General features: G+C 43.2%; 1 protein-coding gene across 3 annotated transcripts in view; it reads left to right on the top strand.

Annotated features, from left to right (window-relative positions):
• LOC135519371 (tyrosine-protein phosphatase non-receptor type 4-like) overlaps positions 1-26,899 on the top strand; it is a 98,964-nt gene that overhangs the window by 9,909 nt on the left and 62,156 nt on the right. For all 3 annotated transcript variants that reach the window (XM_064944563.1, XM_064944562.1, XM_064944564.1), the window contains exon 2: positions 23,889-24,043. In XM_064944563.1, the coding sequence (XP_064800635.1) occupies positions 23,906-24,043 (138 nt within the window). In that variant the 5' untranslated portion in view covers positions 23,889-23,905. The remainder of the gene's footprint in view (positions 1-23,888; positions 24,044-26,899) is intronic.

The following is a 26,899-nucleotide window of genomic DNA, read 5'->3' as shown; positions in this document are numbered from 1 at the left end:
CACATAGCGGATGCAGGCAATGAGGCAGTGATCGCTGAGATCCTGATTGAAATCAGCAGAGGTGTATTTGGAGGGCAAATTGGTCAGGATATTATCTATGAGGGTGCCCATGTTTACTGATTTTAGGGTAGTAACTGTTAGATTCCTTGATAATTTATGTGCGATTGAGGGCATCTAGCTTAGACTGTAGGACTGCTGGGGTGTTAAGCATATCCCAGTTTAGGTCACCTAACAGAACAAACTCTGAAGATAATTGGGGGACAATTAATTCACTTATGGTGTCCAGGGCACAGCTGGGAGCTGAGGGGGTCTATAACAGGCGGCAACAGTGAGGGACTTATTTCTGGTAGAAGCTCGAGCTGTTTGGGCATAGACCTGGAAAGTATGACAGAACTTTGCAAGCTATCTCTGCAGTAGATTGCAACTCCTCCCCCTTTGACAGATCTATCTTGACGGAAAATGTTGTAGTTGGGTATGAATTTTTTTTTCTCTTTTTTTGAGAAGTCCAGCAGGCATCAGCTATGTAGCCAAGTGATTATAGGGTCCAGTGTACAGCAATAGATGAGACAGGGAAGCCGCTAGGTAGTCGTTACTACGCCAGCACACGGGAGACACAGCGTTTAAAGTTAGCAGTCTGGGTAGGTAGAAGCATCTGCTCTGTCGTCCGGTTGAAGGCACAGCTGATGGAATTACGTCTGCGGACCAGTCGTGGTGGTACGACTGGGCGCCGTGTCGATGAAGGGATTGGCGAAAGAGGTTTTGTATTTGTGGTAATTTCATTTGCTAGCCGGGAGATGCGCCTGGCTCAGGGCTAGCTTCGGTGCTGGGTCACTTCGTGGCATCTAGCTAGCTGTGATGATCAATTGTCCAGGGTTTTCAGCACGATTCTGTAGTGGAGAAAAACAGTCCGAGGCTGGCGGGTATTTTACAGGCTAAAAAAACGTCTGGTGCCTGAGCAGAGGGTAACGGCCGCTAGCAGTGGCTAACAATGACTAAATAGCTAGTAACTTAGCGAATTAGCTGGCTACCTTCTGATTGAAAGTTTTGGCTAAAGTTTGAGGCGGGTTACTGGAAGGTTTATTTAATTGAAAAATACATTTGAATATATACAAAAAGTAAACGAGAGGACAACAAACCACGTCTGCACTGCTACGCCATCTTGGCGTAGCTACGCCATCTAATCAATGCTTAGAGTTTGTGGGTATTTGTTTGTCCATCCGCCTCTTGAGGATTGACCTCAAGTTCTCAATGGGATTAAGGTCTGGGTGTTTCCTGGCCATGGACCCAAAATATTTGTTTTTTTCCCCGAGCCACTTAGTTATCACTTTTGCCTTATAGCAAATTGCTCCATCATGCTGGAAAAGGCATCGTTTGTCACCAAACTGTTCCTGGATGGTTGGGAGAAGTTGCTCTCGGAGGATGTGTTGGTAGGATGCTTTACTGTTGGCATGACACAGGACTGACGCCCCAAACAATCGGAAAGGGGATTCATCAGAGAAAATAGCTTTACCCCAGTCCTCAGCAGTCCAATCCCTGTACCCTTTTACAGAATATCAGTCTGTCCCTGATGTTTTTCCTGGAGAGAAGTGGCTTCTTTGCTGCCCTTCTTGACACCAGGCCATCCTCCAAAAGTCTTTGCCTCACTGTGCGTGCAGATGCACTCACACCTGCCTGCTGCCATTCCTGAGCAAGCTCTGTACTGATGGTGCCCCTATCCCATAGCTGAATCAACTTTAGGAGATGGTCCTGGCGCTTGCTGGACTTTCTTGGGCGCTCTGAAGCCTTCTTCACAACAGTTGAATCGCGCTCCTTGAAGTTTTTGATGATTTGATAAATGGTTGATTTAGGTGCAATCTTACTGGCTGCAATATCCTTGCCTGTGAAGCCCTTTTTGAGCAAAGCAATGATGACGGCACGTGTTTCCTTGCAGGTAACCATGTTTGACAGAGGAAGAACAATGATTACAAGCACCGCCCTCCTTTTGAAGCTTCCAGTCTGTTATTCAAACTCAATCAGCATGACAGAGTGGATCTCCAGCCTTGTCCTCGTCAACACTCACACCTGTGTTAACGAGAGAATCACTGATATGATGTCAGCTGGTCCTTTTGTGGCAGGGCTGAAATACAGAGGAAATGTTTTTGTACTATCACCATCTGTAATGGCAACTGCTCCACCAGTGACGGCAAGGCCCTACACAGGGTGGCTCAAAAGGCCCAGCGCCTCACTGGGGTAGAGCTTCCAGTCACCTTAAACATTCATGCCAGGCTGTGTCTGAGAAAGGGCAGAAAAACTAACAAGACTCCAGCCACCTGAGCCATGGACTGTTCTCTTTGCTCCCATCTGGCAGGCCGTACCGGAGCATCGGGTCGCGGACCAACAGGCTCCGAAAAAGCTTATTTCCCCAGGCTTTTAGACCGAATAGTTAACAACCTCTGCCCTGCCTCTCTCCCACAGACTAGATGCACTGATTACCTGCACAAACTATATGCCCATCCTCAGGTCTTCACCACTCAGCCACACATGCCTACACTGACACTCTTCACATTCTTACACCAATGCACCCATGCTCGCGTCTGGCACCTCACATTGATTTATATAACCATTCGTTGCTGCTATATTGTTTATGATTATTATTACAGTGCAGTATTTATCCTGCTACCAGACACTTTTACCCCTCTTCTTCAATCACTCCAATCTCTCTGCACATTTTAATAAGAGTACTGGCACTGCACTGACCTGTATACCATAGAACTTCAATTAAACAAGTCTCAAATAGCTGCCTGACCCTTTTTAATAGCCGTGCAACGGTACACATTTCAGCAAATGAACGCCTGTTTCAAATAACTGCTGGTTCTAAATGAATGTTTGCTTGTTTTACTGTTTGATTTGATACATTAAATAATTGCCATCAAGTTCTCGTTAATACTCAATAATTTGTTTTCATCGCCAGTAAGAAACTGCTAGCCATTGACAGCTAACAGCTGAGAACTGCTAAGTTGCAAGCACATACAGTCAACATTTTTGGGAGGTCAGACCCCCAGAAATCGCCTTCTAGCGGCGGAAGTAAGCACTACCCAAACTGTACAGTCAGAAGAATACTTATTCTAACAAATAGAGGCATACTAAAACAAAAGAAATGTGACTGTGTAAATGATAACACTTTAGTGCTGGAAGTGAAGAAATATATTAAAATGCTGGAAGGGAATACTGGAATTCAACAATTAACTATGCATAAGAGAAAAAGCTGTGTGTGTTAAGGGAATCGACGCCTGGCTCAAATAGAAACCGGTCTCGAGTGTCTGTGTAAAGTGATTTTAGCAAATAAACGCCCAGGCTATTAATTGAAGTTTTACAGTATCTGCGTTCTCCGTGTTTTGTTTCCCCCCCCCACATCTCATGGATTATTTCTTATCTATATTACTTCCTCGTGAGCTCTATTCCAATAACGCACAAAAGTTAAACATTTCACTGTTTTACACCTGTATCATGAGTATTTGACAAACTTAAATCCACAACTTGCTTTGACTATTTTGCCATTCTTATGTCCCAAAATCAACTAATGTACTTCATTCATGGCAGAAGACCCAGAAAATGTCTCCTTAACTTCTCTGTACTCAGTGATATCCAATTCACAGAACCACATTTACCCAGGGCCAATGATGTCGGGCTTCACATTTAATCTAAGTTCTTAATTGGAATTATTATGGCCTTTGAAATGTTAGCTATTAAAATCACATCCAACAATATCAAGTGGCTCAATCTAGGGCTTTAAAACAAAGATTTCATTGTACGGTGATGATTCATGTTTTCTTTTAAATCCACGATTTGGATTCCTCCATAACCTCAGAGGATTTAGAAATTTGTTTCTAACCTCTCTGGATAACAACCAAATTATGATAAGTGTACTTACATATTGGATCATAAAAAACATTACTTTTACGTTACTGAGATTATCACTACAATTTAAATAGATAAGATCTTGCTACCATGGAAAGGAAAATACCTATTTGTGGAAAAATCTCCCTGATAAACTCTTTAGTCATATCCCAGTTTACCTATTGGTTTATGGCTCTGCCTACACCTAATTATATGAGCAAAACATATTCCATTTTATTTGGAATTAAATGGGCATTTTTATACAATGAGTATGAATTCTGAGGGCAGAAATGATAAAATATTAAAGCATTAGACCTCAAACTAAAGGCTACAATCATACTAAAGCTGTACTTAAGTCCGAACTTGTTCTTTAGCAGATTAGTAAAAATGGCTCACCTCCGTGTTCAGCAATGGCCTTTTACCCTTTATTCCGATTTTATAACCTCTCACTTTATTTGAACATTAAATCTCATATCACTATTTTTAAAACAAGCCATAGAAAATTAGTTGCAATTTCAGTTTAATCTACCAGAAAACACAAAACAAATATTACAGCAAATATTGTGGTTTAACTCAAAGATACTAATTGATAAAAAAAAAAAAGTTTTGGAGGGGATAAAAAAAAAAAAAACGAAACTTTGTAAATTATATCATTAAATGGGACTGGGGGAGATATGTCAGAAAGAACTAGCAGACATCTCCATATATTTTTGTGAATTACTGTAAAAATGGACACGGCAAGTGGAAGGGGGTGAAAGTAAGGAACTTTGTCGACCAAAATTGACTAAAGAAAATTGTGATAAAAAAAAAAAAGTATACGTGTTTCATTTATGGTCCAAAATGAAACCCAAAATGACCTCTGTACCATACAGATTACAGAATAGTTGAGATTTTTGATGTACCGATTCCATGGCACATGGTTTATGAACTGATACACAAAACAACGCCAGATTATAAATACAGTTGAAGTCAGAAGTTTACACTTAGGGTGGAGTCATTAAAACTCGTTTTTCAACCACTCCACAATTTCTTGTTCACAAACTATAGTTTTGGAAAGTCAGTTAGGATGTGCATGACACAAGTAATTTTTCCAACAATTGTTTGCTGAGAGATTATTTAACTTATTATTCACTATCACAATTCCAGTGGGTCGGAGGTTTACATACACTAAGTTTACCGTGCCTTTAAACAGCGTGGAAAATTCCAGAGAATTTTCATGGCTTTAGAAGCTTCTGATAGGCTAATTGACATCATTTGAGTCAGTTGGAGGTGTACCTGTGTGTATATTTCAAGGCCTTACCTTCAAACTCAGTTCCTCTTTGCTTAACATCATGGAGATAATTAAATCAGCCAAGACCTCAAATTAAATTGTAGACATCCACAAGTCTGGGTCATCCTTGAGAGCAATTTCCAAATGCCAGAATGTACCACATTTATCTGTACAAACAATAGTACGCAAGTATAAACACCATGGGACCATGCATCCATCATACCGCTCAGGAAGGAGACGCCTACTGTCTCCGAGAGATGAACATACTTTGATGCTAAAAGTGCAAATCAATCCCAGAACAACCGCAAAGGACCTTGTGAAGATGCTGGAGGAAACGGGTACAAAAGTATCTATATCCACAGTAAAACGAGTCCTATATAGACATAACCTGAACGGCCTCTCAGCAAGGAAGAAACCAATACTCCAAAACCGCCATTAAAAGAACCAGACTACGATTTGCAACTGCACATGGGGACAAATCAAGAACGCCGCAGCCCGTCTGGTGTTCAACCTTCCCAAGTTCTCTCACGTCACCCCGCTCCTCCGCTCTCTCCACTGGCTTCCAGTTGAAGCTCGCATCCGCTACAAGACCATGGTGCTTGCCTACGGAGCTGTGAGGGGAACGGCACCGCAGTACCTCCAGGCTCTGATCAGGCCCTACACCCAAACAAGGGCACTGCGTTCATCCACCTCTGGCCTGCTCGCCTCCCTACCACTGAGGAAGTACAGTTCCCGCTCAGCCCAGTCAAAACTGTTCGCTGCTCTGGCCCCCAATGGTGGAACAAACTCCCTCACGACGCCAGGACAGCAGAGTCAATCACCACCTTCCGGAGACACCTGAAACCCCACCTCTTCAAGGAATACCTAGGATAGGATAAAGTAATCCTTCTCACCCCCCCTTAAATGATTTAGATGCACTATTGTAAAGTGGCTGTTCCACTGGATGTCAGAAGGTGAATTCACCAATTTGTAAGTCGCTCTGGATAAGAGCGTCTGCTAAATGACTTAAATGTAAATTTATATAGCCCTTCTTACATCAGCTGACATCTCAGTGCTGTACAGAAACCCAGCCTAAAACCCCAAACAGCAAGCAATGCAGGTGTAGAAGCACGGTGGCTAGGAAAAACTCCCTAAAGTCCAAAACCTAGGAAGAAACCTAGAGAAGAACCAGGCTATGAGGGGTGGCCAGTCCTCTTCTGGCTGTGCCGGGTGGAGATTATAACAGAACATGGCCAAGATATTCAAATGTTCATAAATGACCAGCATGGTCAAATAATAATAACAGTAGTTGTTGAGGGTGCAGCAAGTCAGCACCTTGGGAGTAAATGTCAGTTTTCTTTTCATAGCCGATCATTCAGAGTATCTCTACCGCTCCTGCTGTTTCTAGAGAGTTGAAAACAGCAGGTCTGGTTAGCACATCCAGTGAACAGGTCAGGGTTCCATAGCCGCAGGCAGAACAATTGAAACTGGAGCAACAGCATGGCCAGGTGGACTGACGACAGCAAGTAGTCATCGTGCCAGGTAGTCCTGAGGCATGGTCCAAGGGCTCAGGTCCTCCTAGAGAGAGAAAGAGAGAATTAGAAAGAGCATACTTAAATTCACACAGGACACCGGATAAGACAGGAGAAGTACTCCAGATATAACAGACTGACGCAAGCCCCCCGACACACAAACTACTGCAGAATAAATACTGGAGGCTGAGACGGGAAGGGTCAGGAAACACTGTGGCTCCATCTGATGACACCCCTGGACAGGGCCAAACAGGAAGGATATAACCCCACCCCCTTTGCCAAAGCACAGCCCCCACACCACTAGAAGGATATCTTCAACCACCAACTTACCATCCTGAGACAAGGCCGAGCATAGCCCACAAAGATCTCCGCCATGGCACAACCCAAGGGGGGGGGGCACCAACCCAGACAGGAAGATCACATCAGTGACTCAACCCACTCAAGTGACGCACCCCTCCTAGGGACGGCATGAAAGAGCACCAGTAAGCCAGTGACTCAGCCCATGTACTAGGGTTAGAGGTAGAGAATCCCAGTGGAGAGAGGGGAACGGTCCAGGCAAAGACAGCAAGGGCGATTCGTTGCTCCAGATCCTTTCCGTTCACCTTCACACTCCTGGACCAGACTACACTCAATCATATGACCCACTGAAGAGATGAGTCTTCAATAAAGACAAAGGTTGAGACCAAGTCTGCGTCTCTCACGTGGGTAGGCAGACCATTCCATAAAAATTGACCTATAGGAGAAAGCCCTGCCTCCAGCTGTTTGCTTAGAAATTCTAGGGACAATTAGGATGCCTGCGTCTTGTGACCATCGCGTACGTGTAGGTATGTACAGCAGGACCAAATCGGAAAGATAGGTAGGAGCAAGCCCATGTAATGCTTTGTGGGTTGGCAGTAAAACCTTGAAACCAGCCCTTGCCTTAACAGGAAGCCAGTGTAGGGAGGCTAGCACAGGAGTAATATGATCAAATTCTTTGGTTCTAGTCAGTGCTAAATACAGCTGATAGAATCCTAACTGAAGTTTATTTAGTGCTTAACCGGGTAACCAGAAAGTAGAGCATTGCAGTAGTCTAACCTAGAAGTAACAAAAGCATGGATACATTTTTCTGCATCACTTTTGGACAGAACATTTCTGATTTTTGCAATGTTACGTAGATGGAAAAGGCTGTCCTTGAAACAGTCTTGATATGTTCATCAAAAGAGAGATCAGGGTCCAGAGTAACACTGAGGTCCTTCAGTTTTTTTTTATTTGAGACGACTGTACAACCATCAAGATTGTCAGATTCAACAGAAGTTCTCATTGTTTCTTGGGACCTAGAACAAGCATCTCTGTTTTGTCCGAGTTTAAAAGTAGAAAGTTTGCAGCCATCCACTTCCTTATGTCTGAGGGCAATTTTGCGAGGGCAATTTTGGGGCTTCACCATATTTCATTGAAATGTACAGCAGTGTCATCCGCATAGCAGTGAAAGTTAACATTATGTTTCCGAATTACATCACCAATAGGTAAAATATATAGCGAAAACAATAGTGGTCCTTAAACGGAACCTTGAGGAACACCATGTACAGTTGATTTGTCAGAGGACAAACCATTCACAGAGACAAACTGATATCTTTCTGACAGATAATATCTAAACTAGGCTGAAACTTGTCCATGTAGAACAATTTGGGTTTCCAATGTCTCCAAAAGAATGTGGTGATCGATGGTATCAAAAGCAGCACTAAGGTCTAAGGAGCACGAGGACAGATGCAGAGCCTCGGTCTGACACCATTAAAAGGTAATTTACCACCTTCACAAGTGCAGTCTCAGTGCTATGATGGGGTCTAAAACCAGACTGAAGCATTTCGTATACATTGTTTGTCTGCAGGAAGGCAGTGAGTTGCTGCGCAACAGCTTTTTCTAATTTTTTTGAGAGGAATGGAAGATTCGATATAGGCCAATTCGTTTTTTTATATTTTCTGGGTCAAGCTTAGGCTTTTTCAAGAGAGGCTTTATTACTGCCACTTTTAGTGAGTTTGGTACACATCCGGTGGCTAGAGAGCTGTTTATTTTGTTCAACATAGGAGGGCGAAGCACAGGAAGCAGCTCTTTCAGTAGTTTAGTTGGAATAGGGTCCAGTATGCAGCTTGAAGGTTTAGAGGCCATGATTATTTTCATCAATGTCTCAAGAGATGTAGTACTAAAAACTTGAGTATCTCCCTTGGTCCTGGCAGAGTTGTGCAGACTCGGGACAACTAAGCTTTGGAGGAATACGCAGATTTAAAGAGGAGTCCGTAATTTGCTTTCTATTGATCATGCTCTTTTCCTCAATGAAGTTCATGAATTTATTACTGCTGAAGTGAAAGCCATCCTCACTTGGGAAATGCTGTTGTTTAGTTAGCTTTGCGACAGAATCAAAAATAAATTTCGGAGTGTTATTTTCCTCAATTAAGGTGGAAAAATAGGATGATCGAGCAGCAGTGAGGGCTCTTCGATACTGCGTGGTACAGTCTTTCCAAGCTAGTCGGAAGACTTCCAGTTTGGTGTGGTGCCATTTCCGTTCCAATTTTCTGGAAGCTTGCTTCAGAGCTCGGGTATTTTCTGTATACCAGGTAGCTAGTATTTTGTTTTTATGGGTGGAACTGCATCTAGGGTATTGCGCAAGGTTAAATTGAGTTACTAATTTAGTTGGTTAACTTTTTGGCGCACCTCTCTTTAGCGGGATCATTTTCGTCAACATCTGCTGTACTGCAGAGCGCCAAATTCAAATTAAATTACTAAAAATATTTATTTTTTGGAATCACAAGTGCAATATAGCAAACACAGCTTAGCTGTCTTTCAGCGAAAGCTATCCACATGCTTATGTTAGGACATCTCTCTCAGCAGACAAAACATTACAAACTGCTTAACAGCAAAGTACATTGGTCACAAGTCAGAAAAGCAATAAAATGAATCGCTTACCTTTTGATGATCTAACGATGTTTGCACTCACGAGACTCCCAGCTACACAAATGATCCTTTTGTTCCTTTTGTAACCTCCATTTTGGTTGGCGCGTTATGTTCAGAAATCCACAGGCTCGAGCGGTCAAGACGGGGCAGACAAATTCCAAATAGTATCCTTAAAGTTCGTAGAAAAAAAACATTTGACATGTTATCATCAATCCTCAGGTTGTTTTTAGAATAAATAATCAATAATATTTCAACGGGACTGTAGCTTTTTCAATAGGAGTGAGAGAGAAAATGTCTGCTCCAAGCTGCTCAAGCATGCAAAACTCTGCTGGCACCCAGCCATCCAATGACGCGATGTGATCTTTCTCACTCATTTTTCAGAATAAATGCCTTAAACTGTCTAAAGACTGTTCACACCATGTGGAAGCCATAGGAAAATGAATCTGGTTGATATCCCTTTAAATGGAGGGAAGGCATGCAATGGAACAGATTTCAGGAGAAACAGCACTTCCTCGTTGGATTTTCCTCAGGTTTTCGCCTGCAATATCAGTGCTGTTATACTCACAGACAATATTTTGACAGTTTTGGTAACTTTTGGTGTTTTATATCCCGATCTGACAATTATATGCATATTTTAGTTTCTGGGCCTGAGAAATAGGCCGTTTCATTTGGGTATGTTTTTCATACAAACATCTAAATACTGCCCCCTACACTCGAGGTTAACTGATTTTTGTCCTCTGACGTCCTTTGGTAGGCAGAGGGAGTCTGGAAGGGCATCAAGGAATCTTTGTGTTTGTCTGAGAATTTATAGCATGACTTTTGATGCTCCTTGGTTGGGGTCTGAGCAGATTATTTGTTGCAATTGCAAACGTGATAAAAATGGTGGTCCGATAGTCCAGGATTATGAGGAAAAACATTAAGATCCACAACATTTATTCCATGGGACAAAACAAGGTCCAGAGTATGATTGTGACAGTGAGTAGGCCCAGACTCCGAAAGCCTTTTGGCAGTAGCGTGCTGTGGTTCTGGGGCCTGGGCCTTCAGTGAAGTCCTACACAGTCCCACCCGAATTAATCCACCTCTTATTACCATCATTATGATGCCATGGCTCTAGCCACTACATTTAGACAGAAACGCAGTATAACCAGGTTGAGTCACTTGAAATTGAATAAAAATGTCAGAGAATTGTAGGGGAAGAGTACAATACCTTTTCATTGTGCAGCTTCGTTGCCCTGCGCACTTGTTTGTTGAGCTGTAGATTCTCTCGGGTGTCCCCAAAAGCTTTCAAAAGCACCATTGTTTGTAAGTGCCCAGCCGTACTTTGGTGTCTCGTTGCTGCCTTGGTTAGACAACTTAGGTTTGCAAAGCCAGTGTGGCTCCAAACACCAAATCGATCACTTGCAAATAATAGGCATTCCCAGCAGTACAGTTTGCAGTGCTTCTCGGAGCCTGTCTTTGTAGTGTCGGCTTTGTAGCGTCGGCGTCTACCTCTCCTGACAATGTCTTGAGAATGGCGTTATAATTATATCCTCGACCAAATCGATATCTTCTCCTTCCGCCATTGTGGGTTGAAAAAACAGCTTAGTAGTACGCAAATTAATTTGTTTATCAATTTCAGTTTCCTAGTTCTGAGACCTGCCCATATAGGACCTGCCTCTCAATATTGGTAATCCAATCAAAAGACGTGCAGGCACTACGCCTGCTAGCTGGCTCCTGTGTAACACTGGAGCCAGCCAGCAAGCGTACAATAGCCAACTCTAAAGCTGATTGGTTGACACTAAATTTTAATTTCCATTCAGTTTAAGCTACAAGCGCCCGCACTGTTGATTCTGAAGGCCTGAGGGCAGATTTTAGACCCCTGGCAACACATGATGGCTGGATATGATTGGATAAAATATCTAATATAAAGACCAGCCCTCCGAATCTCAACCTGGGGCTGGAAGCAGTGCAACCAAGAGGAACGCTATGAAATGAAGTGTAACTCTTACTCTGGGGAATAATTTAATACATATTTGTGTGAAAATATATATCTATATTTTTTTTATATTCTGATGTTTAGGGCAGCAGAGAAGGCCTTGCTGGCCCTGGCGGCCTACCACTGCCTTTTGGAGTGGGTCTGTTGACTTTTCAATATGAATATTAAAATCACCAAAAATGAGAATATCTTCTATGAATACAATGTCTGAAAGGAATTCAGGGAACTCTGTGAGGAATGCTGTATATGGCCCAGGAGGCCTGTAAACAGTAGCTATAAAAAGTGATTGAGTAGGCTGCATAGATTTCAGGACTTGAAGCTCAAAATACAAAAATTTCATCAGGCTTAAGCCATGTTTCAGTCAGGCCAATCACATCAAGATTATGATCAGTGATTCGTTTGTTGACTATAACTGCCTTTGAAGTGGGGGATCTAACATTAAGTAGCCCTATTTTGAGATGTATCACGATCTCTTTCAATAATGGCAGGAATGGAGGTCTTTATCCTAGTTAGATTGCTAAGGCGAACACCACCATGTTTAGTTTTGCCCAACCTAGGTCGAGGCACAGACAGTCTCAATGGGGATAGCTGAGCTGACTACACTGACTGTGCTAGTGGCAGACTCTACTAAGCTGGCAGGCTGGCCTGCACCCTATTTCATTGTGGAGCAAGAGGAGTTGGAGCCCTGTCTATGTTGGTAGATAAGATGAGAGCACCCCTCCAGCTAGGATGGAGTCCGTCACTCCTCAACAGGCCAGGCTTAGTCCTGTTTGTGGGTGAGTCCCAGAGAGGGACAATTATCTACAAATTCTATCTTTTGGGAGGTGCAGAAAACATTTTTCAACCAGCGACTGAGTTGTGAGACTCTGCTGTTGAGCTCATCACTCCCCCTAGCTGGGAGGTGGCCAGAGACAATTACTAGATGCCGACACATTTTTCTAATAATAATAATAATAATAATAATAATGTTTTCACAAAGCCCTGACCTCTATCCTATAGAAAATTTGTGGGCAGAACTGAAAAAGTGTGTGTGAGCAAGCTGAAGCTATTAAACAATTTAAAGCACACAAAAGAAATAATAGCTATAATTATTTCCCCACAATGGCAAAATAAATAATGAAAGGTCACATTTACATAAGTATTCATACACTTTACTCAGTACTTTGTTGAACCACCTTTGGCAGCAATTACAACATTATGACACTACAAGCTTGGCACACGTTTGGGAGGTTATTCCCTTTTCTGCAGATCCTCTCAAGCTCTTAGGTTGGAGGGGGATTGTCAATGCACACCTATTTTCAGATCTCCGGAGATGTTCGATCGGGTTCAAGTCTGGGCTCTGGCTGGGCCAATCAAGGACATTCAGAGACTTGTCCCGAAGCCACTCGTGCTTTGTCTTGGCTGTGTGCTTAGTTGTTGTCCTGTTGGAAGGTGAACCTTCGTCCAAGTCTGAGGTCCTGAGCGCTCTGGAGCAGGTTTTCATCAAAGATCTCTTTTGTACTTTGCTCTGTTCATCTTTGCCTCGATCTTGACTTGTCTCCTAGTCCCTGCTGCTGAAAAACATCACCACAGCATGATGCTGCCACCACTATGCTTCACCGTAGGTATGATGCCAGCTTTCCTCCAGATGTGGTGCCTGGCATTTAGGCCAAAGAGTTCAATCTTGTTTCTCATGGTCTGAGAGTCCTTTAGGTGCCTTTTGGAAAACTACAAGCAGGCAAGTCAGTTAAGAACATTCTTATTTACAATGACGTCCTATCCCCGCCAAACCCAGACGATGCTGGGCCAAATTTGTTCGCCACCCTATGGGACTCCCAATCACGGCCCGATGTGATACAGCCTGGAATCGAACCAGGCACTGTTTCGATGCCTCTTCCACTGAGATGCTGTGCCTTAGACCACTCCCCCACTCTGGAGCCGAATTTCCAGTCGTGGGCAAATTTGATGTGGCCTGTGATCGTGAAGGTACAGACTAGTGGAGCTTATGCATGTTCCGCCAGGCCCAATACCAGTCCACATACCATGTGTTGTCATCGATTCATTGTTGAGATGTCACACTGCTGCTTTTGTCACATGGGATGGCAGCAGCTTTCCACCAAAGTGTTTGTGTCCTGGGTGGCGTCTTGGTAATACAATTGAGTTATCCTCTGCATAGTTGTTGATGATGATCACCACTCGCTGCAAGTCCTCATGCTTCAGTTGTAACCTGTGCTTGCTTGGGCCAGCTCTCTTTTTGGTCTAATCATGCCTCCCATCATTCTCCTTGTATGACTGGTGGAGTTGATTCAGGTGTGATCTACTGATGCCGAAAGACAAATTCTGGATACATATATTTGAGCGTTTATTATACAATAGATGCAAAATGGCATTCTGAGAACATCACTACACAGTTCGTACACAATGTTAGCTAGCTAGCCAGCCGTCTAATGTCCACTGGCTAGCTCACAGCAAGCTTTAACTAGCAATACAAACTGTTTGTTATAGCTAGCTAAAGTTAACCAAATAGCTTCCATGTTAGGCTATAACTAGCAATGCGGAATGGCATTCTGAGTGAACATCACTAAAGTTACACACGCTTCATACATTTAAGTTAAATGTTAGCTAGCAAGCCTGCCATCTAAGCTCCACTGACGTTAGCTAGCTAACAGCAAGCTTTAATTTGGTATTTTGTTTAGACATGTAACGTTAGCTAGCTAAAAAATGAAATAAAATCCCAATCCATATAGTAACGTTACTAGCAATACAAACCGATTTGTCATAGCTAGCTAAAGTTAAGCAAATAGATTCAATGTTAGCTAGCAAGCCAGCCATCAATCTCCTACTGGCTATCTAACAGCAAGCTTTAACTTGCAATGGAAACAACTTTCTGACAAAATTAAACTTATAATATATGAAACTGTTGTTAGATTCTTACCTGTATACATGGATGAAAGCTTCACGGTTGACTGCAGCCTTTTTAAAATTACATTTTCATAGTCCGCATGATACAATCGTCCTACGGACAATTTTCTAACTTTCTCCCCACTGACCTTTGTCGATAGCTCCTGATAAATTCAGGGCAGCAATGTCATTGAGAGCAGTAGCAGCATATTTGCACTTCTCCATGGCTAAAGTTATATATTTTGAAAAAACTACAGTAGAAAGGATTATCTAAGCATAACGACCAGCTCATTTTACAGACACAATATTCTACGCCGCAGACCAATCCAAACTCATCTCTCGGCATGTTCAGCCCATCTCATTATCTCAGCCAAAATGGCTAGCTGGAAGGTTGATGTCTTTCTGTGGCTAAATCAGCTAGGCTCGTAATTTTAACTATTTTATTCGTATTTACAGATGACATATACAAGTTTGTTATTCAGGCATGTACATGTTAGAGAAGGCATTTCTGCCAAAAAGCGCATTTTGATAATTACATTTTCTTTTACAGTAACTGCTCTCCTGTGAAGTTGTGACTTGCGACATACGCCTAGTTTCCTGAATCGGGTCGCGCATATGATTTCAGAACAATCTAAGATGGTGGGTGTCAATCCTCTTTCTTGGGCTTTTTGAGGTGGAATGGCCCCAATAGAGTGATAAAGGTCTTGCAACTATTTTTCTTCACACGAAATTAATGAATGCAACACATTCGGTTGAAAAATAGCTTAATTTACATCAAATGATTTCTCATGTTTATCATAGAAATAGTTGTCAGCTACATTAACTTCAAGCAGAACATTAGGAAATCTGGCATTTTAAGTTGCTGCCAGAGAAATGATACCAGAGAAGTACACATCAGTCAGAGCACTGTCTGCTGATCATGCCTGTTGGTGAATGCTATATTTTGATTGGTCAAGATGAGAGCAAAGATATATTTTGAGTGAAGTGCAACTGAAGCACAACATTTTTATTTTTACATTTGTGATTTGGAGTGAACTGTGACTGAAGTTGAGCAGAAATTAAGAAGCATTTGTATTTAATCATCATTTAGAAAGCAAGATTTATTTCCTCTGCAATTTGTTTGAGGAGGAAGTGGATAGCCAGCCCCTCCCCCTATACCAGTTTTTATTTATTTAAAAATATATATTTTTTAAATATAAATGTGGTTGGTTGAAGTGAGCAAATGTTGACGATCAGATGAATCAGTGATTTTGTTATATAATTTTGAGGGGAAATGGTGGAGTAGCTCAGTGGCAGGGCCGCCAAGCAGGAGCTTAGGGACCTGCCATTCCTACATTATATCAGAAGGTCACAGCAGTCATCAGCAAAATGTCTATTAGATCATATTCTCAGCCCACTCACTCACGTGTGTGTACAGTTCTTTTTTTTGTATGACACCCTGAAAGCATTGTTGTTGCCTACAGTACAATTACAATAAGAACATGCTAAAGGCACTCCATCTCCAAGGTGAACATGTGCGTACAAGACAATTCATTTCTATGCCTTCCATGAGCAACTGTTGTGTGTGTTTGTTTGCGTGTGCACTCAGTTGACGGTTTTAGATGTTGCGAGGCAGAAAAAGGCCCCTTTTTATAATGGAAAAAGATTCAAGTTGGCCTGTGGTTTCTCAGAATGTTTGTCTGTTCAAATCAAATTTTATTTGTCACATACACATTGAGAATGTTTGTCTGTTCTGTGACTCTCCATTTCCTCTGAGGCAGAGGGGACTCCACACTGAAACCATTAACCTGACTGTCCTGCCACTTATGCGCTCCTTTTAATTTCCCCTCTTCTCTCTCCATGCGTCAGAGCATAATTAGCAAAAGGACTGGGCAGAGTATTGTTAATCTTTAATTAAAAGCTAATGGCACAAATCTGAATGTGATAGAAGGATTAGGCAGAATCAAAATTGTGGGCAGTTTCCTTTTAATAATATTGGCATTTCCCTTCTCGAGGATCATCTCCACCTCTGATCCACCACCTACTGTGATTCTAGTAAATAAGCATGTCACAACTGACCGACATGCACCCAATTGAATGACAGCAGTGGCTGGTCAGCTCCTGTCCACATGCCAATAGCCCAATAGTATTCTAACACTCAGGGGTTGCATTAGCTTTCAGAAATCTACATTTTCAAAATGCAGACGGACAGAAAATCTGTTGTAAATCATTTCACCTGTGTTTTAATCTTGCATTTTAACTTGCTACCAGAGGAAAAACTGCACTGGAGGAAAGTACTGGAAAAAAGTAGCCTACACCAGTCAGAGCGCTGTCTGGTGATCTAATGACCAGCAAAGATGGGCTTTTGCATCTGATTGGAGAAGTGCAAATGAAGCACGAAATTAGTCCTTTTACATTCATGATTTGGAGTGAACTGACACCAAGCAAATTGTACAATAAGAAGCATTTTAGATGTGTTTACAAAACGCAGCAAGATATTTTTCGGCGGTTTATCTTTTCTGCATGAAAAAAATGCAGAATCCTGCATTAATGCAACCCCTGGCTGACTGAAGTCAATACCATTTTCCAAGACAATTCAATGTCTGGTTGTGAGTTAGGACTTACTGACACATGCCTTGACCATGTTCTTAGAAACACAGCCTGAAGAATAGAGGGTCAGTTGTGTGTGTCAGTAATTCACTACCCACACCTCCCAGGATTCTCTCAATTTTAGAACCTGGCAGTCATGGAGCCCACAGAGGATGTTTTTGTCCAAATCAAAGCAATGCATCGGCCAGACTTAACTAGTAGCTAACTCCAGCAGCCTGAGCACCTCCTGGGGCCTTTTACAGCTCCTCTAATGAAGAGGCTGATTCACTTACAGCCTATTGATTTCCCTGGAACTCCCTGGCTTGTTCCCCCTGCCTGCTGCCACACCTCTCCTCTGGAGCTAGCGGACTGTGAGCTGCCCGGCTGTTAGCTGCCTATCAGGCCAGGCGTGAGGCATGCTGCCTTGGCTCTAGTTGGCTGCAGTGTTAACCGTCAATGCGTTGCAGGAGCAGCAGGGGGTCTACTCCATGGCGCACCTGGCCTCCCCACTGCGACAGCTGCCAGGCAGGAATGTGCAAGGTCGAGGTGGATGTGGGTGGAAATTCACAGCTGATCAGAACACGACCCCCTAACATTTAAACCTGCTAATGTAACCGCCAAAGAAATCAGGGGAATGTGCTGCTTTAATCAAATGTATGTTTCTGTTTCTCTTTCTGGAAGTCCTGAGTCTAGTGCAATGGGAAAGAGACTGTTTCTCCTGTTTTGAACTGCACCTCCTGAATGATGTGTAACCAGTTTCCACTTTGACTCACATCACTGGATGACTGATTTGTTAATCATGCCGCACTTGGAAATTTAGTGGTTTTAATAAATTAATCATACTATATTTTTAATTGACCAAGAACCTGTAATAGACTGGAGCCTTGGCCTATCTGTACCACAATATTTAAGCAGATTTAGTTGCAGTGCACGATTACAATGACCGTTGAATAGTTACTGCAGTATGCTGTTAAAATGATGAACTCGGCCCAGGACTAGCATCTTGCTGTCCCATTTGATAGTGAAGTTGGTGTAGAATAATGAATGTTTTATGAGTGTACATGTTTACCAACTATTACTAGCAAATGCGTTCTTAGTCTTGTTTTGCTAGTGAGCTGGTTAAAAATAGACAAGCCGTGTGTGTTTCTCAAGCCTGTGGTGTGTGTGTGTGTGTGTGTGAAGTAGAGCCATGATCCCAGGCAGAGGTCACAACAGTCAGTCATGTCATAAGACCTCATGAGGACACTGACCTTCCTAATGCTTTAAGTTGAGTGTCACTCAGTCTCAGTTGAGATTCATATACTTCCTGATGTTAACATCATTTCAACACACTTTTATGATCATGGGATATTCATGGCTCCAACTGTAACACATATCAATGTAAAGGGGCAAAGGCTTCACATATTCATCCTCAACCTTATTTTAATCAATTTCCAAGTTAATGTAAACCTTTTGAAATGCCCAGCATGTTCATGCTTTGACAGCTGCACAGTTCATACAGTAGCTTAACAGAAGCGTAGTGTGCTTTCAATTAACTCTGGACTGAGCTGATGGCAAAGCAAATTTTGCCCCTACCGGCAAACACACCCGTCTTAAAAACCTTCACAGCCGGAGCCCTGAAAGCGTCTGGAAATTAAACGGGTGGGGGTCAAAGTTGTTTTGGCCAGAGGAGAAAAGTGTACAATCCTGTGTGCATTAATTTGACAGCTCAACCCCAGGAAGCAGGCCTGTAAAGGTCATGGGGGTTGAGGCTGGCCGGGCAGTGCGACAACGCCATGGCCGCCGCTGGGCTCAGCTAACTGACCTTTGAGCAATGTTTGTGTGCTCAGAATACGTTAAAGCTGATGTTCTTGGAAAGGAATGGAGTTCTCTTGCGTAAAACCCTAAGTTGTAAACTGCACCTTCCCCTCCCCTGTTCTCTCCCCTCTACACTATCCCCTAGCCTCCACCTCCTATGGGCTGCTGGCCACTCAGCTGTAAGCGAGCCACTGACTCTCACACAGGTTCCAGTGAACACCAGAAACATGTATTACTACAGAAACGTAGGAAAGTTTTTCCAATACAAGCAGTAGACTTCCATCAGGCAACAAACCTCAGACACCACTCCTTAGAGAGCGACCTGAAATACAGTTGAGATACAATTTATGTTCTAAGTGTTTATCCGAGGTAGGGGTGTGAATGTTTTAAGTGTTTCAACGAAATTGGTACCTTCAACGTTTTGAAGAAAATCCATGTTAACTGCACTGTGGAAAAAGTGTTTTTAGTTTTTATCGCAAAACTACCACTAACAGGTCCCCATCATAAATGGAACGATACAAATTGTACAAATACCTAATGCAACATTGCCTTAACTTTCGTAGGAGGAGATATGCATCTTTCAAATGATTTGCCACAGATCTGAAGCGCTCCACACATCGTCATTAACTGTTGTATGTCTCACCCTGCCATTTTTACAACAGCAGTGAAAGCCCTGTATGGCAATACTTTAAATGAGAATGTGATGAAATGAAAACTTTGCTTGGTGAAATTGAGCTACAGTGGCAGTACAGGTGATGCTTAACCATCTGAAAGGGAGGCACCGTGAGACCCAAACTGTTGCTGGCAGCGGGCGCAGGCCCGCAACAAACGCTAGACAGGCTTTTCACGCTAGGGTGCGTTAAGGGACGAAGTGATGAAATGCCACCTGATTTTAGAAATGATTGCGGTTGATTTGCAGCCATTGTCAATGGTGGAGGATGTCGGCTTCAATGTGCGCTGATGGCATATCTACAACCAGACTACAAGATGCCGTGTCCCATGTCGAACAACAGTGACTGCCTGGATGGAGAAGTTGTACTCTGCAAGTACAACGCATGAGCTTTCACTTAATTTCCATTTGTGTATTAGACTAGAATTAGAAAATTAGGGTGTAGAAATGTTATGCTCATATACCCTGATGAAGACAGCTAGTCTGTCAACGTTTGTTATTAAATTATTGCCTCTGAGCTCCTTGAGCGGGCGGCTCTCCTTTAATTTTTCAAGTGTTCCACTCCTCTAGCCAAAATTGGTGTGCGTTTCTTTCGCCTCTAGATACTCTTAGTGTGATCTTTATTTGACTAGGCAAGTCAGTTAAGAACAAATTCTTATTTACAAGGACAGCCTACTCCTTCCTCCCCGTCGGAATTGTACCCCGGGCTTCTGCATGCCCGCATTCTCTAGTACAGCCACTATTGAAGGCTATCAAATGCTTCTCAAAGATGCCCTCTGGTGGTCAAACTAGCACTAACTAGCATTAATGGTACCAGTGGTTCACACTTAAATAACGTGCCATAGAATTCTGCGGCACCATGCAAGCTGCCCGCAGTACGCAGCAGAGAATCTAAAAACAGCATTAATTACCATAGTTGCTGAGTGGGTGGGGTACAGCAGTAAGGTGAGCACCGTTTGTTAGCCAGCTGCGGTAGATGGAATTGCATTGCCACCTAGGGGTTATACGCAGGAAAATATCTGCACTGTGAATTCTCATGTAATTGTATTTTTTTATAATTTTAAATGCAACAAAACACATCTGTTAAACATTTAAGGAACATTTTACATTTGTCACAGCCCTACTTCGAGGAGTTGATGATTTGCATAATGGCCTTGCTTGGGAGTGATGGGCTGAATTTATTCTAAAAGAGTAACATAAACAAAACAAACATTTACCCACAATGGGAGGAGTGGAGACTGGGAGAGCATGACACAACTCAGTACTATTCGTGTGATTGTAAAAATGTATCTTTTTACGAAGGTCTGAGATGATAGCTGTCCGGGACACAAAGTACCTGCTCACTAAGTCAGAAATTGATTCATTGTAGCTTATGTGCTGTCACAATGCCTTCACTGATCTTATTCTGATTGCATAATGAAACATTTTAGAAGTGTTTTTTTCAGTTGCTGGTGTCCTGTTACAAATGCCAGCTGGGATATTTGTTTCCATTGCAAGGTGTTTGGTAAAATGATGACACCAGCTCACTATGTTTAAGGTCAATAGTGCAACAGTGTTGAATGTCCTCCAAAAACTATGACCAGAAAAAACTGCTTACCTTGTCCTTTTTGCTGAAATGAAATGAGGCGTAACAGGGCTCTCCAGTTTGGTGTTGCTGTTGTGTTGAATGTGGTTGTTTTACACCAGCCTATAGAATAGGCCTAACCTATGGATTGGACATAGGAACAGACCTTAAGTGATATTCATCAGTCAAGGATAATTTATTCACTATGCGGCCAGTGGAAGTGTGTGTCACCAGGAGTCCAGGGAAGCTTGTGGTAGAGTGAGGGTATGGATATTGTCCTCATAGCTACAAACAGTGGCATTTCCCTACTAACATTGTATGGTTTTACCCCAGGCATCCAACATAATAGGTGGTGTCTGGCTATCCAGAAAGTCAATGGTCAAATGCTACCTACAACCCCTGAACACCCTCTCTATAAAACAAGCATTCTCCCCACTCTGTTGTCTGTGAGCCCATTCTCTGTGCTGTCCTACATACTAGTACAGCAAACCTGTAGTGTTGTTTTTTTCTTGTACTCAACCAAGGGAGGGTAGTCCCATGCTGTTTTCTCAAACAAGCCTCTATTCTTAATTGTATTGTCATCCTTGAGTTGTCACATAGCTGGCGATCTTGGCAGGAATTCTCCAAGTCTAACACCACTCTCCAACTGTCTTTCGATATCACCCCACATGAAGATGAAATGCAAGTCTCTACATCTGTAATTAACCACCTATTTCTCTGTGGCCCAATTTTGGCAAACAGTGTACAGTATACTAATACACGTTACTGTAGCAGGGAGGAAAGGATATCTTCAGATTCCTCTTCGCTTTTCTACTATCCTCTGGTCTGCAATGTGACTGACCTAAGCTTTGGGATGCATCCCAAATGGTAACCAATTTCCTATATAGTGCACTACTTTTGACCAAAGCCCACAGGCCTCTGTTCAAAAGTAGTTCACCATAAAGGGAAAGTGTTGTCATTTGGGACGCAACCTGAGTATTTGTTGTGAGGACACATACTGTACCTTTCCAATGGGTGTAACTGTGGAGGGGGGTTTGGCCGGTGGAGGATTGGGAAGATGGGGGACAGAGACTGGAGCTGCTGGGACGTCTGTTTGTTAAAGCCGAGAGCATCGGAGGAGCCCACTGGGGTCATTAGGCTACACACACACACACACACACACACACACACACACACACACACACACACACACACACACACGTCATCCCAGGCCCAGTGTTTGGAAGCTCTGCTGACTGGAGGAAGCAATAATGGAAGCATTCTTGCGGAGTGATCCCGGCTGAGCAGCCTCCCGGCCTGCTGGATCGCTAACTCACTGGGCTTTGTTCTCCTCTCATTGGGATGGGATGTGGAGACTAATTACACTATTATTATTATATATTATATACACACACACTGCTTTTGAGTTAGAACTGAAATCGTTTGTGCGAAGTCTGTGATGTATTTGGTATACAGTTTTTATATTGTCATCGTGAGTAGTTTTACTCTCTTATTACAGCTGGTAACCTTTGCGTCTGTTGAATGATAAAAAAACAAACAGCTTTTTGGCTCATGGTTGTCTTAGTCTCCAGGAAGGGAACAGCTCGCAGCTGTGTGTCACTGAGCTGCGGTGAAGGTGCTTCCTCATGACTTCACCTCATCGCTGCCCGGCGTACCCGCTCCATCTACTCGATGTAGAGCCCCACATGTATGACACCAGGGTTGTGAGGGCAAACAGAGCCGCTGCATGCCTGGGAGTCTGCCGGTTACAGAGATGACATGTTTTCACATTGCTGACACTGCTCGTTTGATGTCATCTTCAGTGAACATGATTCAACTTGACTCTGGGAGATATTGAAGATGTGATGTTTGGAAGGTATTCTTAAAAAAATGTATTATTGTACATGTGCATCTTATCAGATTCCTCTTTCCATACAGCATGCGTGACTAGTGAGCTGTAAGTAATCGCCCCCCAGGGCCTTTCTTAAACACTAAGATAATATTTTCCAAGTACTGTATCTCCTGCCCTAAGAGCACTTTTGCCATCACTGCATTAGCATACGCCTGAAGACATTAATTTTGCATTTGTCATTTTAGCAGGGTCTCTTATCCATAGCGACTTAGTTATTCATCAACTACCCATCAGACAATACCCAGAACCTCTATATGACATATCTGGGAGTTGTAGAAAGAGATGGACAATGTGGTATTAATCCGGGAGAGCTGGTACCCCCTTATAGGAGATTTTACATTCCCAGAAATACTAAGTACATTAGGGCAGCAGGCAACGTATGTTCGTGGAACAAGTGCTCTCGTGACTCTCCACGGCACACTTGATTTGGTCCCTGGGGTCCCCTGCTATGTCTGCCTGTGTGTGCAGAAGTGCTGAGTTGAACAATCTCCTCCCATTCAAATTCATCATCGGTGATGCCTCCTGATATTTTGTGACAACCACTCAAAGGCAAGGAAAAGACTTCCATATGGATCCATCAGGTTTAAATGAAGGTGCCTTGACCTCCGTTGCTGCAGTGGAGCCGATCCCTAGAGGTGCAATTCTGTCGGAGTTCACATGGAGTTATACTCAGCATGTAGGCTGCTGTACTCCCTATTCATTTTAATTCTTGTCAGATGGAGCACTTGTTGCCCTCTCTGCGTGTGAAGGCTTGTTAGCGTAGTGCTGATGTCAGTAGTACTGTATGATAGACTTTGTGGCCCTCTAACTCATTCCCCAAAGAATGCATTTCAGAACTGTCATTCTGTATGAGTGTTGCCAGACCGACTTGACAAGAAAAGTGTACCTGTTAACTCTACAGCGATCTGTGCATTGGCCAGGTTGTCAATGTCCGCTTCCTTAGACTCTGTCTCTGTTGCAGACCCTGGTTGGACCGTAATGACCGCACGCTTCCGGTTGCCTGCTGGCAGATCTTACAATGTCCGGGCGTCGGAGCTGGCACGCGACAGCCAGCACACGGAGGTGGTCTGCAACATACTTCTCTTGGACAACACCGTCCAATCCTTCAAAGTTAACGTAAGTATCACAACAAACTCTAGTATATTCATGTTTGTGTACAGTATGTTCCTGATCCACTGTAATTTGTTAACCATGTTGAAAGCACTAAATGGCCATGTCCCAGAGTAGTACAGTATTGCAGCCCTACTCTACACACAAACTCTGGCTCTCCAACTATCGAACACTGTCCTCTGGCGGTGGTAGATCTTTAGGGGCTATTTTGGCGCCAAGATTGTGCAACTCTCCCCTATAAAATTTCCAGGACTGTTAGACCACAACATGTTGTTAATCTAAGATGAAAATGACCCCCAGCTGTTCCTGACACCCTCTGCAGGGTGGAGAAGGATGGGGGTTTAGGCCAGGGCTGCAGCCCTAGCTCCTCTCACCATGAAATGCCTGACATTCCTACTCAGAGGAGCCTCCCCAAGTGCTGGCCATTTCAAGTACATACTCGCTAACAGGCAGCATCTTTCTAGCTACACATAAACACTACACACACTGGGTGCCAATCAGGGACAGTAAATCATAGTGTTCACTGTCTTGATTGCAACACCATTGTTTTCCCTCCCGATAGAGAGCAGTTGCTGCTGCTGCTAGGTTATTTGAGCGCGGCAGCCAGCCACAGAGAAAATGTTCACCACAGGACATTTCTCTCGATGTTGTCATTGTTCAGAAAGATGGCCACAGAATCATATTTAATGTCGGGGGGAATATAAAAGCGGTTGCACAAAGTCACAAACTGTCCCCACACGTTATATAATAGTTATTATGGAACTTCTTCTGTTTATTTTTTTTAATAATCTCCATCTGTTGCCCCGTTAGCCCAGCTTTAACAGGAGCTCATGACTGGTCTTGGCCGAACAGCTTAATGAATCAAACTCAACTTTCCTGATTTCCTCCCTCAGTTTCACAGCGATTTGTATTATGCGGTTCCTGGAAACCCAGCCGTCCCTGGCGTAACAAGAGTTGAATTGATCAGATTTAACCAAGCCTTGTGACTTACATAGATCTTTTGAATGTGAGTGGAAATTCATAATCCAAGATGGAGAGTTGAGAGCGAGAGAAGGGAGGGGGATGAAGGGGATAGTAAGGAAGGGCCTGAGTGATTGGTGTCAGCCAGGTCAATGTAAATATTCTCATTCCTGGTTGTCTGGGTGGGTGTAAAGTGGGGAAAGGTAGGGTATGTGCTTAACTATACGCTCATGCATGCATACATTGCTTTCTGGACAAGCTTAAAAGGGTGTGCGAACATGGTGTGAGTGTGACGCTTGAACTGTGTGTGTAGCCCCATGCCATATCCTCAGCCCCTGGCCTCCCACTTTAGAACTCCCCTCCCAGGGGACCACTCGGAGACTCCTCTCCCTGCCTGCCCCCTTCTCTCCCTGCCGGCCTGTGTCCAGGTTTAAAGTTCTGTCACTGCGACAGATTTCCGTCCTATGGATTCTGGAGAGTTCGTTTAAAAATGCTGCTTTGGAGATGAGACTGATACAGAATTGTCTGTTCTACGAAATAAATTCCCAAATTGTTTTTGCAAATAGACTTACGCTGTGTGCACTGAACTGACAGTGATTTTGAGATGAAGTGATTTAAAATTAGAGGTTGACCGATTAATCGGAATGGCCGATTTTAATTAGGGCCGATTTCAAGTTTTCATAACAATCGGAAATCGGTATATTTGGGCGGCGATTTTTTTTTTTTTTTTTTAAGATATATTTTTAAATATAATTTCTTTTATATTTTAATATTTTTTTATACTTTTTTATTTAACTAGGCAAGTCAGTTAAGAACACATTCTTATTTTCAATGACGGCCTAGGAACGGTGGGTTAACTGCCTCGTTCAGGCGCAGAACGACAGATTTTCACCTTGTCAGCTCAGGGGATCCAATCTTGCAACCTTACAGTTAACTAGTCCAGCTCAATAACGACCTGCCTCTCTCTCGTTGCACTCCATAAGGAGACTGCCTGTTATGCAAATGCAGTAAGCCAAGGTAAGTTGCTAGCTAGCATTAAACTTATCTTATCAAAAACAATCGATCATAATCACTAGTTAACTACACATGGTTGACGATATTACTAGATATTATCTAGCGTATCCTGCGTTGCATATAATCTGACTGAGCATACAAGTATCTGACTGAGCGGTGGTAGGCAGAAGCAGGTGCGTAAACATTAATTCAAACAGCACTTTAGTGCGTTTTGCCAGCAGCTCTTTGTTGTGCGTCAAGCATTGCGCTGTTTATGACTTCAAGCCTATCAACTCCCGAGATGATGCTTGTGTAACTGAAGTGAAATGGCTAGTTAGTTAGCACGCTAATAGCGTTTCAAACATCACTCGCTCTGAGCCTGCTTGTAGTTGTTCCCCTTGCTCTGCATGGGTAACGCTGCTTCGATGATGGCTGTTGTCGTTGTGTTGCTGGTTCAAGCCCAGGGAGGAGCGAGGAGAGGGACGGAAGCTATACTGTTACACTGGCAATACTAAAGTGCCTATAAGAACATCCAATAGTGAAAGGTTAATGAAATACAATGCTACAATTCACTCATGCTGCCAAACATGCCCTTGTAAAACTGACCATCCTACCGATCCTCGACTTTGGCAACGTCATTTGCATAATAGCCTCCAATACCATACTCAACAAATTGGATGCAGTCTATCACAGTGCCATCCGTTTTGTCACCAAAGCCCCATATACTACCCACCACTGCGACCTGTACGCTCTCGTTGGCTGGCCCTCGCTTCATACTCGTCGCCAAACCCACTGGCTCCATGTCATCTACAAGACCCTGCTTGGTAAAGTCCCCCCTTATCTCACCTCTCTGGTCACCATAGCAGCACCCACCTGTAGCACGCACTCCAGCAGGTATATCTCTCTAGT

This window comes from Oncorhynchus masou, chromosome 29 (genome assembly GCF_036934945.1).
Source record: "Oncorhynchus masou masou isolate Uvic2021 chromosome 29, UVic_Omas_1.1, whole genome shotgun sequence".
Taxonomy (NCBI): domain Eukaryota; kingdom Metazoa; phylum Chordata; class Actinopteri; order Salmoniformes; family Salmonidae; genus Oncorhynchus; species Oncorhynchus masou.
Note: the sequence above shows the minus strand (reverse complement) of the source record. Positions and strands in the feature narration are given on the sequence as shown.